The sequence below is a fragment of the Pogona vitticeps genome, chromosome 5 (assembly GCF_051106095.1).
Source record: "Pogona vitticeps strain Pit_001003342236 chromosome 5, PviZW2.1, whole genome shotgun sequence".
Taxonomy (NCBI): Eukaryota; Metazoa; Chordata; class Lepidosauria; order Squamata; family Agamidae; genus Pogona; species Pogona vitticeps.
In genome coordinates this window covers 45,496,658-45,511,986 of record NC_135787.1, presented here as the reverse complement: position 1 = coordinate 45,511,986, position 15,329 = coordinate 45,496,658, and the positions used below count along the sequence as shown (strand labels likewise).

The window sequence follows — 15,329 nt, the reverse complement described above, 5'->3', positions numbered from 1 at the left end:
GACCTCCGAATACCTTTCGGAATTATTAAATCACTCCCTTGTCCAGCCAATCTGCTAGCTGCTGCACTGCTAGGTGATATAACAGGTGACATAGGTAATGATGAAGAACCTGAAAATGGGACATATACCAAGAACATCCATTTTTAAAGGATCAACAATTTCTTGCACACAAAACACCAGGGAAAGTAAAATAGTATCTTGTCCATCAGAATTTAAAGTGAAACAGGCTCCTTGTTATTGTCTCTACATGATGGTGGCACCTTGTAGCAAGCCAATGTATAATCAAAAGTACTGTATTATTTCCCACTACTAACATAATGAATCAGCTCTTAAAATGTAGCCTGAATTAAAAAAAAATCAGTGTAAGAATTAGCAGTTCATAATACTTCACTGAAGTGATTCTTCAGCTATGCCTAAGTATGAATAAACACTATACAGACCATCTCTTTACATGTTTAATCACTCACAAGTAACGGTTATTACCTTGGAACGGTCCAGCTTCAATGATGCCTTCTTTGGTACTGTCAAAGCCATGTGATGTAATTTGTGTCTCAGACAAACCAAGTCCAGCTGGTAGGGAACGCTTCAAGTCCTTGGAAATATTTGAATAAAACGGAATATCCATGTAAAGGTCCCAGATAAGAGAACATTTAGGCATAACAATATCTGGTTCAAACTTATCTTAAACAAAGGATTCTATAGCCTAGAATCTAGTTTATGTTGTCATGACATTCTATTTTGATGACTTAAGACAATATGTTTTTGCAGCCGACATTACAGATTTCATTTATAATCATGGACTAGACACTATCTACTGCCTGTCCAAAAAATGCAGTATGGAAACATAGAGAACAATATTACCAGATTTCCACAATATGCCTTGTTTGGATCAAAAGTGATCATAAGCCTATAGTAGTTGCTGGCAACAAGTACCTCCACACACATACTTTTTGGCTTTCATACCTTTAAATACATTGAGTCTTTAATATAAGTCCATCCCCATCAGTATCAAACTGGAGAAATAATTATTGTCCAATAAATCTGCTATTTTTCATTTAGTTGCATATGAGAAGGCTTAATATGGACTGTCTCCAACAAGATCAATGCAAGCTGCTTTCCAGAGCATTACTAGAGTGGACGAGTTGCCCAGATAGGTGGGGTATAAATCAAATAAATAAATAAATAAATAAAAAACAAACAAACAAATACGTTAAGGGTAATGTTTTTTTTTCCTTTTCTGACTAACATAAAATACATTTGAGAACCCTGCAAATGCAACTCTATCCTTCCATAGGTTCTTCTTAAAAACTAAGCTGGAATTCAAATAAGCTTAAGATCTACTATCTTTTCAAAAGCAACAGTTCAAATTGTCGTTGTCCATAATAATAAGTATTTTACAGACAGAACAAAATAATTTATTTCAGCATATTATACAGCATACACCTTAAGCGTCTACATGTTAAAGCAGAGGTGGAGAAGATGTGGTTCTCCACATGTTGATGGACTGCAATGCCCATCACTCTTTACCACTGGCCATGCAATCTGAGATGATGGACAACATATTCCCCATCTCTTGCTATATGTCAGATGTTTGAGAAATAATGTCACTTAATAGAACTTGATTTGACCAAGCTTGCCAAGAATTAAAAGGCGTCATGATAAGAAAGTCTTCCATTACCGAGCATGACCAGTAATAACTAGCTCCCCAAGACCAAATGCACAAAAGGCCTGACTTTCTTAAGGGCTGAATTAACTTGTTACAGCTTGGGGCAAATCTGAATTGGGTTCTGGTGCCTTTTCTGAGGCTTTTCTGACAATTCCCTGCTTTCCCAAACTTAGCCAGGTAATGGAAGGAATCAAAAGCAGATGCCTCAAGAGATGTCAGAAACTACTGGAAGCAACATTTCCCAATAGTTCCCCCATGTACTCATGGAAATGTCCAGGACATTAGCTTGAAGCCGCTACTCATACTAGGTTTTCTTGCCATTGAGCTCATAAAAGATTAGGAACTGAAACAGGGGATGATACTACTCATTACTTTTAAAGTAAACAGGAAATCAGAGGTCTGGTACTAATTTAAAAAATCTTTCCAATCTCAATGATCCAAAGCCAAGGTCTGGCATACTTTGCCTACTTAACCAAAGTAAAAGTACTTTATAGCAGTGGACATTTACACAGTTTGCAGCTACCATTTCCTGACACAAGTTCTTGGAAGCCTCAGGCATGCATACTTGTTCTCCTTTCCACCCAATTCACTACAGGTGTACCGTGGATGCCCGAAATGGTGGATAGTGGGCCTACCCCGTTGTATGATTCCTGTGTCTAGCATGCTTGCCTCACATTGGACACAAAAAGTTTTAAAAGTTTAAAGTTTAAAATTTTCCATTTAATATTTTTGGGCAGCAGTAAACTGCAGATAACTGACCAAAGTAAATGGTCCTTTTAAATGTTCCATTTAATATTTTAAGGCTGTGGTAAACTGCAGATAACTCAACAAAAATAAAATCTGTGGATATGGTGAGACTTCTGTATTTCAATTCAAGTTTGCAGTAACTCATATTTTGACATTTCAGTTAAAACAAAGCTATAATTTATACTTTCCTCAAAAGTAGATTCAAGCCTTGCATTGGAGACAAAGGCCAAGCACAAGATCAGGAAAACTAGAAGTAGGTTAACTTACCTGTGAGAGGAAGAAGGAAGTACATGATCCTTAAGCTCCTCAACATTAGTGCACATAAGAACCACATTTAAGTGGGTGATATGGCTCAATCCAGATATCATGTCAGGCCATTGTTAATAAATTCAAACTATGGATTAATGTATTGATAAACCATGTATTGCAACTGGTGTAAAAACCAAAATAAGAAGATACGTTTTGAAGTGAGTTGGGTGAATAATTGTTGGGAAAGTGATCTGAGTTAAGCTATCATGCTACATGAATTCTGGCTATAATTACTCCTGTTAAGACCTGAGACCTAAGTAGACAGAATATTTAAAGCAAGGGTGTCCAACCTTTCACCTTCCCTGGGCCACATTAGAAGATGAAAATTTGGTTTGGGCAGCACATACATTTGGTTTGGGCTGCATGGGGAGCAGCCCTAGCAGTCTTCTGCAGCCCTGCTCCAAGCGCGCTTACCAGCAGCTGCAATCTCAGACAGCAGAGGCTGCCAGCTTTGACTCCGGCAGCTTTATGGGGCCGGGAGGGGATCCAGCTATTGACGGGGACAGCGCAATACAGTCACGCAGCCCCCCCTGTCCCCTTCCCCTCCCACTCCCACTCCTTCCTTCCTTCCCTCTCTCCCCCTCTACTGTTGTGACTTGCCCCGGCCACATTCCGGCCACAAGCGCCGGCAGTGTAACTTGAAACTTTGGAATTTCTTTTAAAATAAAAAACTGCACTGGGCCGCATTACGAGCTACCTGGGCCGCATGTGGCCCTCGGGCCGCAGGTTGGACAAGCCTGATTTAAAGCATAGGTATCTCTACAGCAGAACTGAGCTGCATCTGTAGCTTTGGAAACTCTAGCAATAGTGTAGCATTTTGCATTTGTGAAGCATGTGCATCTCCCAGTTTCCCTGAAATTATGGCTACTAATGGATGAACAGAATATTATTACACCATAGTAAAATGAGAATATAAATTTAGATGCAACAGATGCATACATCATAAAAACTTCACAGAGACTACAATAAACCATAAGCCATATAGGTTTACTAGGCCAAGCTTCTCCCCTGGATTTCAGTTCTGTCGTAAAAGAAAAGACCACATAAGCCTACATAAATAATGACATTGTAAAGATACAGTCTGCTAGACAAATAGAAAAGATGCATATCTTACCAGTATATACAGTGAAGTTACACTTATACGCTGATAAAATAAGGATTTAATTTTCCCTTTTACAACTTATATTATAATTGGATAAGGAAGCATTGTTAGCTTTCCAGACTAGACATGGGGGTATTTGTATTCATATATGAATATGAATACCCCTGCACAGGTGGAGATAACGAGGGTCCAGCCCCCCCCCCCGGGGCTGGACTGTCTACTCACAGTTCTGCTGCTGCCACGGGCTCCACACTCCCTTCCTATCACTCTGGAGTGCCCAGTCTGCAAGCCACTCTTCAACCTGGCAGGGAGGCTTGTTGTCCCGCCTCCTGCCAGGAGTGGCTAGCCAACCGCAAGCTCCGGAGCGATAGGAAAGGAACATGGAGCCCGCAGCAGCAGCAGAACGGTGAGTGGAAAGTCTGGCCCCATGGGGTTGGCCCCTCGTTATCTCCAGCCATGTCTACTCCAGACTATTAGGGCGGTGCTGATCAACTCAGGATCTGGTTTTGAGTTTTTGCTCTTGCATTAGGTATGAGAGGCTATTGCTTATTTCTGACGTTATACTTAATCTCTCCCCTCAGAGTACAACTTAATGATGTCTGACTTCTTGGGCTTCTGTCCTGCTTAATTCCACCAAGGAAATCTTTCTATACTTTCCTGAATTGTCTATCACTAGCCCTATTCTGCTTATGGTTTAGGACTCTACTTCTTTCTCTGAGACCTCTGCACACCTTCCTGATTCATCATTCATGTTGATTTGCTTTCCATACCCAAGTTCTAGTAGTTCTGGAATATGTTCTTGTTTTGTACTAAATTCCAAAGTCTTGTAGCAAAGAACAGTCACCAAGGATTAAAGATTTAATCACTAATCACGAGATTCAGTCTTTATTGAGAAAGGCTGTCAGCTTTAGTTTCAAAACCACAATGTTAATGACCATAATAAACATAAAAAGATGTCAAAAGTTACATATGTCTTAATTCTGCACTTGACTCTTTCAAAGATTTAAGAAGCAAATAGAGTCTCATTAAGTTTTTCTTATAGCTTGGCTCAAATGGATACCTTGCTCCAGTAGAAAACTGTCCTACATTTACTCCTTGACATTTTTAAATTACCATATTTGCCGGCATACAAGGCGACTGGGCGTATAAGGCGACCGCTCAACATTTCCACTCAAAATATAGAGATCCTTATATACTCGCTGTACAGGCCTACTCCCTCTTCCACACACCTTCCACACACCAAATGTCTGGGGTTGTGAGGTGTCTGTTTCAAAGCATCTGAAACACTTTGAAGTGCTGCCTCCGTTTGTTGCCTGGAGGACTCTGCTGCGAGGGTGACTCTCTTTCCCTCTGGAGGACCAGCGAGATAAAACACAGAAGTGCTGTCTCCGTTTGTTGCCTGGAGGACTCTGCTGCCAGGGTGACTCCCTTTCCCTCAGGAGGACCAGCGAGACAAACTAGAGAGACCAGCCGAGACGAGGGGGGGAGAGATACTTTTGAAAACTGGCTCCATGGATTGTGCCTGCAGGGAGACCAACCTGAGCAGCTTGAACAGCGGGAGAACTGTCGGGTCCGAGAACCGGGAGCGGCATTTTTGGGAGTTGGGAATATTGGTGCAGCTGTGCCTGGGCTTTGACTCGGGGGAGCTCCCTCCTAGACTGGAGCTGCCGAACAGAGGAATGTAGTGCCCTGGCGTTCGGAGTCAGCCGCTGGAGGGGCGCTCGGAGACACGATTCGGCTTCACGCTGTCAGAGGCGCGCGGATATAGCCGCTCTGGGCTGTTGGGGTTGAAGTGAACCCGGTGTACAAGACGACCCCCCCCCCACTTGGAGGCATGTTTTTCAGGGCCAAAATGTCGTTTTGTACGCCGGCATATACGGTATTGATTTGAATTAAAGAGTTGACAATTCACAAAACTTGTAAGAAAACTCACTGTTGGATAATATCTGTCTCAAATTGCCACTAATTTTATAGCAACTTTATAGTCAGTGCCACATTATTTGCTGATTTTAGTCTTCTACACACTGAGAAGGGACGGCAAATGGTACAGCAAATGCCTCACATGCAGAAGGCACAGCTTTTTGCCTGCCTGGAAAGTTGAAAAACTATGCTAGATGGACCAATGGCTTGAGTCAGTATAAGACAGCTTCCAATGTTTCTACTGGAAAATGTGATACTACTGAAAATGGCACCCTTCTTAAATGCCATCTACTGTTCTAGGAATTTACTTACCGTATTTTTTGCTCCATAAGACACACTTTTTCTCTCCAAAAAGGTGGGAGGGAAAGTACATGCGTCTTATGGAGTGAATGCAATAACCCAGGGTTCAGCCACCACCACCCAAAAGCATCCCACTGCCATGCCAGGAGGCCTCTGAACTGGCAGCAGAGACTGCTTGCTGCTCAGACCTCAGCATTCTGCACTGCTGGCTTTCCAAGATCTGCTCCCTGCAGCTCAACTGGAAAACCTGCAAGGCAAACAGGCCTGTGGCAGCAAGCAATGCAAACAGCCAATGACCAAAGGGGAAGGAGTGATACTATAAAAACCAGGGGAAACCAGAAACACAGTCCCCCATTTAGGCAGTTGATTTTCCCACATTTGGGGAAATCACAGGGGTTAGCTCATCTGAAGTGCAATAGATGAGCCTTACCCTGGGAAAACCACTCTTACAAGAATGGTACTGTATCTTCCCTGCCAGGTCTGAGTTTGAATGGCCCCTAAGCCTCCTGGCCCTTTGTGTGCCCTGCCCTCAAAAGGCATGGTGACCGCTTGGCTGCACCTCTTGATCAGAACAGGGTTGCACAGCCCCAGTGCTGAAAGAGGCCAGGAGAGCTCCTCAGTGTTTTGGGGTGCCCCACAGGACCCCCATCAGGGGCTAGATGTTCCTCCCACAATCCTCCAGTGCACATATATTAGCATACCTAATATGTGGGGAAGGCGGGGAAATCGAAAGTTTCAGTTAGTGAAGAGGCTGCTTGTCTGCTTCCTTGCTAGTCCCAGCAGTTAGAGAGCTGCTTGTTTTTCTTTAAAAGCTTCTTGTTTTGAGTTAAACCCTTTTTGGATTAAAAGGTGCTCCGTTTGAGTTGAAACCTGCTTGCCTGGGAAGAGGCTGATCAGCTGTTAGGTGGGGAAAGGGCAGGAACTGAGAAGAGCACAAAATGGGTGCCGTCTGCAGGCTGCCTGCTGGCATTTAGCTGTTTGGGGCTCTTTTTTGGCTGTTCTGGGGTCTACCAAGGCACTGTGAAGAGCCAGGCTCAGTCTACAGTACCTGGTAAGTGAATTTCTTTTAGGTTTTTTAAAGTTTCTGACCTTTTTCAATGTATTTCTATGGGAAATTTGGATTCAACTGGCAAACTTTTCAACTAGCTCTGGGTATCTAATAGAGAATGTATTTCCAAAGGGTGTTGCAGCAAGGAAACTAACTGTGCCTCGTGACTTCTAACTGGATTACAGTACCTGCTTCCTGATTTCAGTTACTATAGTTTGTATTCAGTTTTTTTGGCTGGTCAAGAACATTGTTCCTGGCTTTGTGTGTTGTGCCTTGCATGCTATAAACGTTCAATTATGTCAGAAAATGGAGATTTGGTCTTATGCTGAGCATGTGCTACTGCTGGTGAATGGGATCAGGTTAAGCTTTGTGTTGCTGTTCTTTTGCATAACCTAAAGTAAATAAGGAAAACCAGCTGTTAAATAGTTTAATTCCACTATTTATCCTCCACACAACTAAAAGGGACCTCTCAATGCAGTGCCCAATCAGACAAACCATTTCTAATTTAATATAGGATTGAGCTGTAGATGGGCAGAGTTGCACAACAATCTCATCTGTCATTTCTATAAGCATGGGGAGGAGGTGGCTGAAAGGAAATATAAAATATAGGTAGCGTGGTATAGGTCTTATCACTGGCTGATAATGGTCTATATGTACTTGAATTAAATTTATGGTACATGAGTACACAAAGCTTTAAGTCTCTCCATTTGTTAATGACAGTGGTAACGGTTCTTAATGCCACTGTTGACTGCTGTTCACTTTACATGGTTCAAATGTTATTCTGTTATAGTGTATTAAATATTTTATTACACTATTTGGTTCAGAATATATTTTCCCTGTTTAACCCCTCTAAAAATTATGTGCGTCTTAAGATCCGGAGCGTCTTATGGAGCAAAAAATACGGGTAATTTGCAAAACCTTTTTGCAACACATGTACAGTATTTCTCAAGTAGCAGATATCTGGGTTCAAACCCTACCAGAAGTAGAACATTATCCTGAGCTAGAACATGTTGTTTATTCAAACCAGACTCTCCACTCACTTTCCATATATCACTTTTCTTCCACATTTGCATCCTTAGAATATCTCTCCAATCCCACAATATGGTTCACTGTGACAACACTAAGATCTAAATAGGAAAGGACATACTAAATTGCTAATACATAGTCTAATAAAGTATAAAGTCTAATAAAGTATAATGAAGAATTACCAAGTCTAACTGTGTACCAGCTTCAATTCAAAACATTTAACTGGGCAACACAATCTACTGATCACCTGGGAGACACACCACTGACTACACAACAGAGCACCAGGTGTCAAACAGGACCTACCCATGTGCAAGTACACTTGAGAGCAGAGCTCCCTGGTGACTGGGTGATGAGACATGATTCTTTGCCTTAAAAATGAGGCTTGCAAGAAAATTAATGAGCAATACCAAGTGCAAAACAGTAAGTGAACAAGCAAATGTCTATCACATTGCAGTGCTTCATTTCAATTGCACAAGCAGGCAGTTACAATCAACTGTGTGAAATGTTTTTATACATTTACAGTGAGGCCTGTCTTACAGGATGGATGTAAGCAAAAGTACTTTTCCTTTTGTCTGACCCTATTCATACTGCACAAGGCAGTAACTTTGCTTGGCTATATGTGCAAGGGTCCTTGCTGATTTTCCTGTGCTAAGGAGTAGCATTGTCAGTGAGAAATGCCATTATCACTAAAAAAAACCCCTCAAACATACACCATCTATGTACAGATCTTTTGCATGAGAACTATATTTTACAACAGTATTATTGTAGCTAATACAATAGATACATCTGCTCATGATTTCTTAAAATTAATCTCAAAACCTGGTGTCTTCCATCTTGATAATGGGATGAAAATCCAAAACGTTATTAGAATGAATTATTAATGTTTCATCTATACTGCTAAAGAGACTTTCAATATAATTAAGTAACTTCATCTGATGAGCCTTTACCACATACATGATGTTATATTATAAGTGTCAAAAAATAGTAAGAAACTCGCAAGAGTTTGTAGAGAACAATTACTTTTCAAAACATATAAGGAGAGTGGTATTTCAGGAAATCTTTCAGCCTGTGATTTGGATAAGTTTAAGGCAAAAATCTGATCATATTTAATGAATGGAATTATACTCATTTGTTTCCAACTACCATAGGCCACACTCTAAATGGCTTTTGCAGTTTATTTTGTATTGCATAAGGTCAACTCTATATATTATAGTTTATCTGTGAATTCACTATAATTTGCATAAATATATTATAAGTATTTGATACATAGCCTAAGGTGATTAGTCTGATCCACGATGAGCCAGATTTTTGTGTGTGTAACATACTCTTAAAAACGTGAACAACAGCAATGCGGAGGGATAATAATTATTTCACTAACACCAGTGAGAGCTGCTACTGACACTAATGTAATAGTACTTTGGAGGAGTAATTTTCAACAGGATCATAGTTGGAGAGGAAAGGGTCAAAATTACCACACATGCTCTGACACATTACCACAGGTATTATGAACTACACTTTTTCAAAACCCATGTGAAAATGCAGATCCAGTGAGTCATTTCTCATTAGCACAATAAGATTTACTTTAATAGCCCTCCAAATGACTCAGGCACATGTTTCCCCCCAGCTTTGTTATCTTTAACTGAGGATGGCAGAGACTGAACCTCAGAACTGTTGCCTATGAACCACATGCTCTACCACTGCATATTTCCATTTCAGATGAGATCAGTTAGAGTGGTAAGCTACCAAATGCCTATGAGTTCACTACAACTGTGAAGCTGAACCAAAGTGTAGATACTTGTCTTATGACACAAGGAAAAGTATTATTAATTTTGAGGGGAAGGGGCTTATTTTTATATGAAAAAAAAATCCAGAATGTTCCCCTGATTATTTCCTTTAACCTAAAACTCTGCTACTGCCTCAAGTAAAAGCAGAGCTGTTATCAAGAACCTGGTGGCACTGCAACAGCCCATGCAATGGCCCAATGGGAAAGATGATGCATCATTATAGCATCATTCGCAGGGGCAATGTTGGGAACATAAAACAGCTTTCCTAGTGATGTACAGAACTCAGGAACAGCTCAGTGCAGCTCGCCTGCTGTTTGAACTGCTGGCAAACTTTTTTGGTTAGAAGAAAGAAATGAGAAAACCCTTTATCACCTCCTCCCAGAAGAAATTCCTTGTTCCTTCTTCACCACAAGAAACAGAAAATTACCTCCCATATTAAGAAAAAGCCCTCTGAAAAACAGTCGGAAGTGGTTTGCAATCTACAAAAGGCCACACTGAAGTAAATGTGTTTTAAAGCTGCCACAATATTTTTGTTTTTCTCATTCATGTGTAGAACAGACATCACTAATGTAATTTAACCAAGACTGACATAGTACATTATTCAAAAGGAAGATGCCAAAGCTTGTAGCGATTATAGACCAAAAAGCTTTATGAGTCAATTACTTATGGTTTTCTGTAAGAATTTACAAGAAGTGCAAAAAGGGAAACAAGTATTTTGGATTTACAAGAAAATCTGAAACCATGTCCATATACTGTATACTTGGGGAGAGATTGTGTATCTGTATGCTTGCCTTCTTAACTACAAGAAAACATTTGTCAAAGTCCAACACAGCAAACTGATGGAAACATTCATACAGTATGAAAAAAACTAAGTCAATGATGCCTATCTAAAACTGAATGATGAGAAAACCAAGTTCATGATAATCAGTTAAAAGAAAGCAGCCCAAACTTCAAGATAAAAGATCCAAATAAAGTGCAAAGTATGTTGACAAATATAAGTATGTATCACTGAATTTGGCTGAAAAATGTAAGGGGAATAAAAAGAGATAGCATGGAGCAATTTCTTTAAGATAAAGAATGCAATATGCAAGAAAAACTTTGAGCATACCCTTTGAGAATACACAGTAGACAGGCTAGTACTGTATTCTCAATTTGACTGCATGGCATGGGATTAAGGATTTTAATACAACTACCAAGGGGGAGGGGACACATTAGAAATAGTGTTTCATTGCCTGGACTGAAATGGTGATCAACAAAGAATAAGGTAAGAAAAATAATAAAACACATAAAATGCAGAAAGCTAGAATACTTCTTTCATTTAATGAGAAACACAAAATAAATATTGCTATTACTGATTAATCAATAGAAAATAAAATATGTCCATGAACGCAAAGAACTTATTGGCTCAAGAACCTGGGGGATTGGTTTGGCTTCAACAAAATATAACTGCTTAAAGATGCTGCACGCAAATCAGAACAGCCACAATCATGTTTAATTTCTAGTATGAGAGGAACAGCAACAAGCAGGTGCACAACTGTATTTTACAATAATAATCTCCATCTTAAATACATGTGCAACTGGGACACCTCAGTTACCCACATCACCTCATTTAACTACATGGTCAGGCAGCATTATATATGTTGTTAAAAGCTAAAAATAAAAGCAGCTCAAGATTTAACAAGAAATGTAAGAATATAAACTATGCTGTAGTCAAACAGGTTTGTGCTTCATCAGTTCATGGAGAGAGCTTCATCCTCTTTGGCGGATTATGAATCAGGATGAATCGCCAAAATGGGGATTTGTCCCCATCTCTAATTCCAGCTAGTTTGGCTTCACTTCATATTTGTCTGGGAGATTTATTCCTAACTTTGGACATTTAACATGACTTATTCCCCATAATCAGAACAAATTACATATTTGTTTAATTTAACAAAAAGTGGTAAGAATAAGACTCTCAATAGCAATTAATGGAAATTTTTAAGTCTTTCAACCTCCCAATCCCCGCTTAATGTTAATAGATCTTATTACTATTATGAAGTTATTTTCATGTTTATCTCTTGCCAGGAACCAAGCTTCTTTTGAGTACCAGAAGGTTAGACAGGAGTATAGGCAGTACATTTTTCCCATAACTTGGTTACTTCTTCATTAATTTAATTGGGTTACCAGCAAGCAACTTCAGGATTTAATGAAGACTAGGCATTCCTACCCTATTAAAGTTGCGTTCTTGTGTATCTTCAAGTTCTCCATTGGTTGTGACAGAGATCTCTGCTGCTGAATTTTTGGGAGATTCCTGAGCCATTGAAGTCTCCTGCAATATGAAGAAAGATGTCAAACATTGCAAACATTATTAATGTTTATTTTTCAGAAATAATTATATCTTTAGCTCCTCAGAACACAATTTTCTGAAAAACTATTAAGTCTTCTAGCAACCCATTCAGTATATGATGTAGTCTTCTTTCAGGAGAACGGGCTACAGCACCTTAATACTAAATAGCACCATGGTCATCTAAATGTTGTTTATACTGTAATTCCCATGACTTCTCTTTGCCGGCTGTCTTGGCTAGGGATAAAAAGAATTTCAATGCAACAATGTTGAAAGTAATGGCTAACCTGCACAGCTCTTCATAGCCACCATATAGAACGTATTCCTGGAAATTAGTATGGCCATGTGGCATAGCAAATATCTTTACTTTGGTGTATAGCATATCATGTTTGTTTATTTATTTAAAATATTTTTACCCCGCCTTTCTCCCCAAATGGATTCATCTCATGAGCTTAAGATCTCAGCACAAAAGCAACTATACTCTGTACAATAATTTGTCACTTACTATACAACATCAAAAAGTAATGCCTGCAAGGCAGATAAGAGATCAGATAATTCAAGCAATAGACTGACATGGAGCCAGACAGAATTAAAGCATGCCCAGTATCTCACTAAAGTGTACAGAGGGGCAAAATGCAACTCCTGTTTTTCTCTTACATCATGTAAGACTTAGAAGTCTTACAATGGGTTAAATACTGCTGCTTATCTGAACAGATATACAATTTTGATACTGTACATCAAATCATTCCATTATTAGTTTATTGGCAAATCATTTCCTATTTCATTTAACACCTGTTGATTACATGAGTCATACTCATGTAACCATGGTATCTGTTTTTATAAGTTACAGACTATAGATTACAAGCCTAAGGCACATAGTTTCAAACCAATATGAAAGGAATGTACTACAACATTTGGCTCATTTTCACAAAATCTGCATATGCCCCATGAGCGCTTTTACTATCTCTGCCTTCTTTGGTTTACTGGCTTATGGAAGAATCTTATAAACCAGTTCACATGACACAATCTGAATCTGCTTAAATCAAGGTACAGTACCATCGAATTCACTGTTTAGTACAGGGTTCTCAACCTTAAGTAATCCAAGTATTCTTGGACTGCAACTCCCAGAAACCCGAAGCAACACAGCAGATGGTGAAGGCCTCTGGGATTTGAAATCCAGGAACACCTGGGTTATTCAAGGTTTAGAACCACTGGTTTAGCATGACCAGTGTTCCAAACAAAAGCACAGTTGTTGGCTCATTTTTGCCTGATTACAGTAAACTGCAACTTGAAGATTATCATAAATTATATTGCTTTCCAGACCAGTTACTTCTCCTGTCCCAGGATATACTAACAAAAGTTTTTCTTCATAATATAATACTGCTAACAGTCTACTTCAGGGGGAGGTAATACACAGTCTACCGGTTACATATAGCTTCCAAGAAATTGAAATTCAGCTTCTAGCACATCTATACTGTCCCATTTGTTTTAAATGGGATACTTTAAAAGTTCTTTTGTGCACTCTAAGAGAAATGTGAGTCAATTTTGAAATTTTCTGAGGTGTTTCCAGCACCTTTGCCCACCACAATTCCCCATTTATGCCACTAGGGGGCACAAGGGAACTTATAAGAAAAGATAGCAGGGTGAGGGTCATGGGAATGGGTGCAGCACCCTAAGGTCCAAGGGTGAGCATGTGTGGCTTCCAGACCCCTAGAGATTATCCACTCCAATCTACTGGCTCCTAAAGCTCTACACATGTTCCCTGTCTGAACTTCACTTTTCTTTTTTATCTACCAAATCAAACTATTATCTCTTTCCTTTGAAACACAGATGAAGACAAACAGTGCAGCAGCAGCATCTACGGATTGAAATGCATTATCATCTTAACACTTCTGAGTAGGATCCAAAAATTACATATTTTAATAGGGTAAAGGGAAATTCCCCCCCTCCTCCTTCCCATTGCACCTTTCCCATGCTACACAGACACTCAGCAAACAATGCTGAATGGAATGGGGTGTGGTGCACAGTATTCTGCAAGATGAGAAGAGGGATCCCTCTTCAGCAGGAACTTCATTCCCGGAAAGTGTCTTCACCTCAATTATGGAAACACCCCAGACTTCCTTAGTTTCCTGTGTCAAATACCCACCAAATTCATCAGTATTCCTTGACGCGCGCCCCCACATAAAATAGATGGAATATAACAGGATGTAGGGATGAGAAGTCCACATTGGCTCTACTATGGAAGACATATTTCTACCACTGGCAGTCATCAACTTTGCTATGCATTCCAAACTATGTGTCCAACTCACTGAGTTTTAAGAGTATTCAACTTTCCTTTAAAAATGTAAGTTATCTAGTTATAAAGGAGAATGATAAGAGAAGGAGACAATGTGTAGCTGAATATGCTACATAAACACATATGTTTCTTCCATTTTAATGGCATTAGTCACAATCATGTTCTGAATTCACTTTGTGGCTAACATGGACTAAGGCATGATAAAATTTAGCTGGTTGAAAACTGTATTTGTTCAACCTTCCAGCTAAAGCAGAGGGTGGGGAAGGCTAGCCTTCCTGTCACAGAAAGTAAATGTGTTTGGATTTCAGCAGGTTGTCTATCAAACTATCCATTCAGAAAATGCTACTTGCTCTAACAAGTCACTAATGGCAAGGCTGCATATGTTAAACACACACACACACACAGAGTATTTAGCTCAGAAGTACTGTCCATAGAAATATTTATGAAAGCATTTGATTTATATGCCACACATTAATGGAGGGTTCTTTCAAACTTCATTTTGAACAGCTTAATCTAGGATTGTCCTTAAAACGGGCTTTTTATCATTTATATTAATATTCATATTTCACATAAATTTTGTTAAGACAGACTTATAACCTAGTTCCAGGCTGGACAACATACAAAAGTAAAATAACAATGTAACACAATAAATGCCATGCCATAAAACTGACAGGAATAAAAAGTAAAAACTACAATGTCAGAGTGCCCTCATGTGGCAACCCTTCTGAACTTCTACCTCATCACAGTTTGATATGCTTGCACAGACTAACATATCTATCACTTCAAAAATTGCAGTACAGTGGCCGTA

At 39.5% G+C, this 15,329-nt stretch overlaps 1 protein-coding gene and 1 non-coding gene across 8 annotated transcripts in view; both read right to left on the bottom strand.

Annotated features, from left to right (window-relative positions):
• Positions 1–15,329, bottom strand: part of ARFIP1 (ARF interacting protein 1) — a 63,830-nt gene that overhangs the window by 32,797 nt on the left and 15,704 nt on the right. For 4 of the 7 annotated variants that reach the window (XM_078394778.1, XM_078394780.1, XM_078394777.1 and 1 more), the window contains 2 exons: positions 12,109–12,210; positions 484–592 (listed from right to left, as the gene is read on the bottom strand). In XM_078394778.1, coding sequence (XP_078250904.1) covers positions 484–592; positions 12,109–12,201 — 202 coding nt within the window. In that variant the 5' untranslated portion in view covers positions 12,202–12,210. Of the gene's footprint in view, positions 1–13; positions 110–483; positions 593–12,108; positions 12,211–15,329 lie in introns of all 7 variants that reach the window. The other 3 variants (XM_020781338.3, XM_020781336.3, XM_020781334.3) reach the window with 1 other exon arrangement.
• Positions 6,371–6,530, bottom strand: LOC140707880 (U1 spliceosomal RNA). The gene has a single exon (XR_013537114.1). It is a non-coding gene; the product is annotated as a U1 spliceosomal RNA (small nuclear RNA).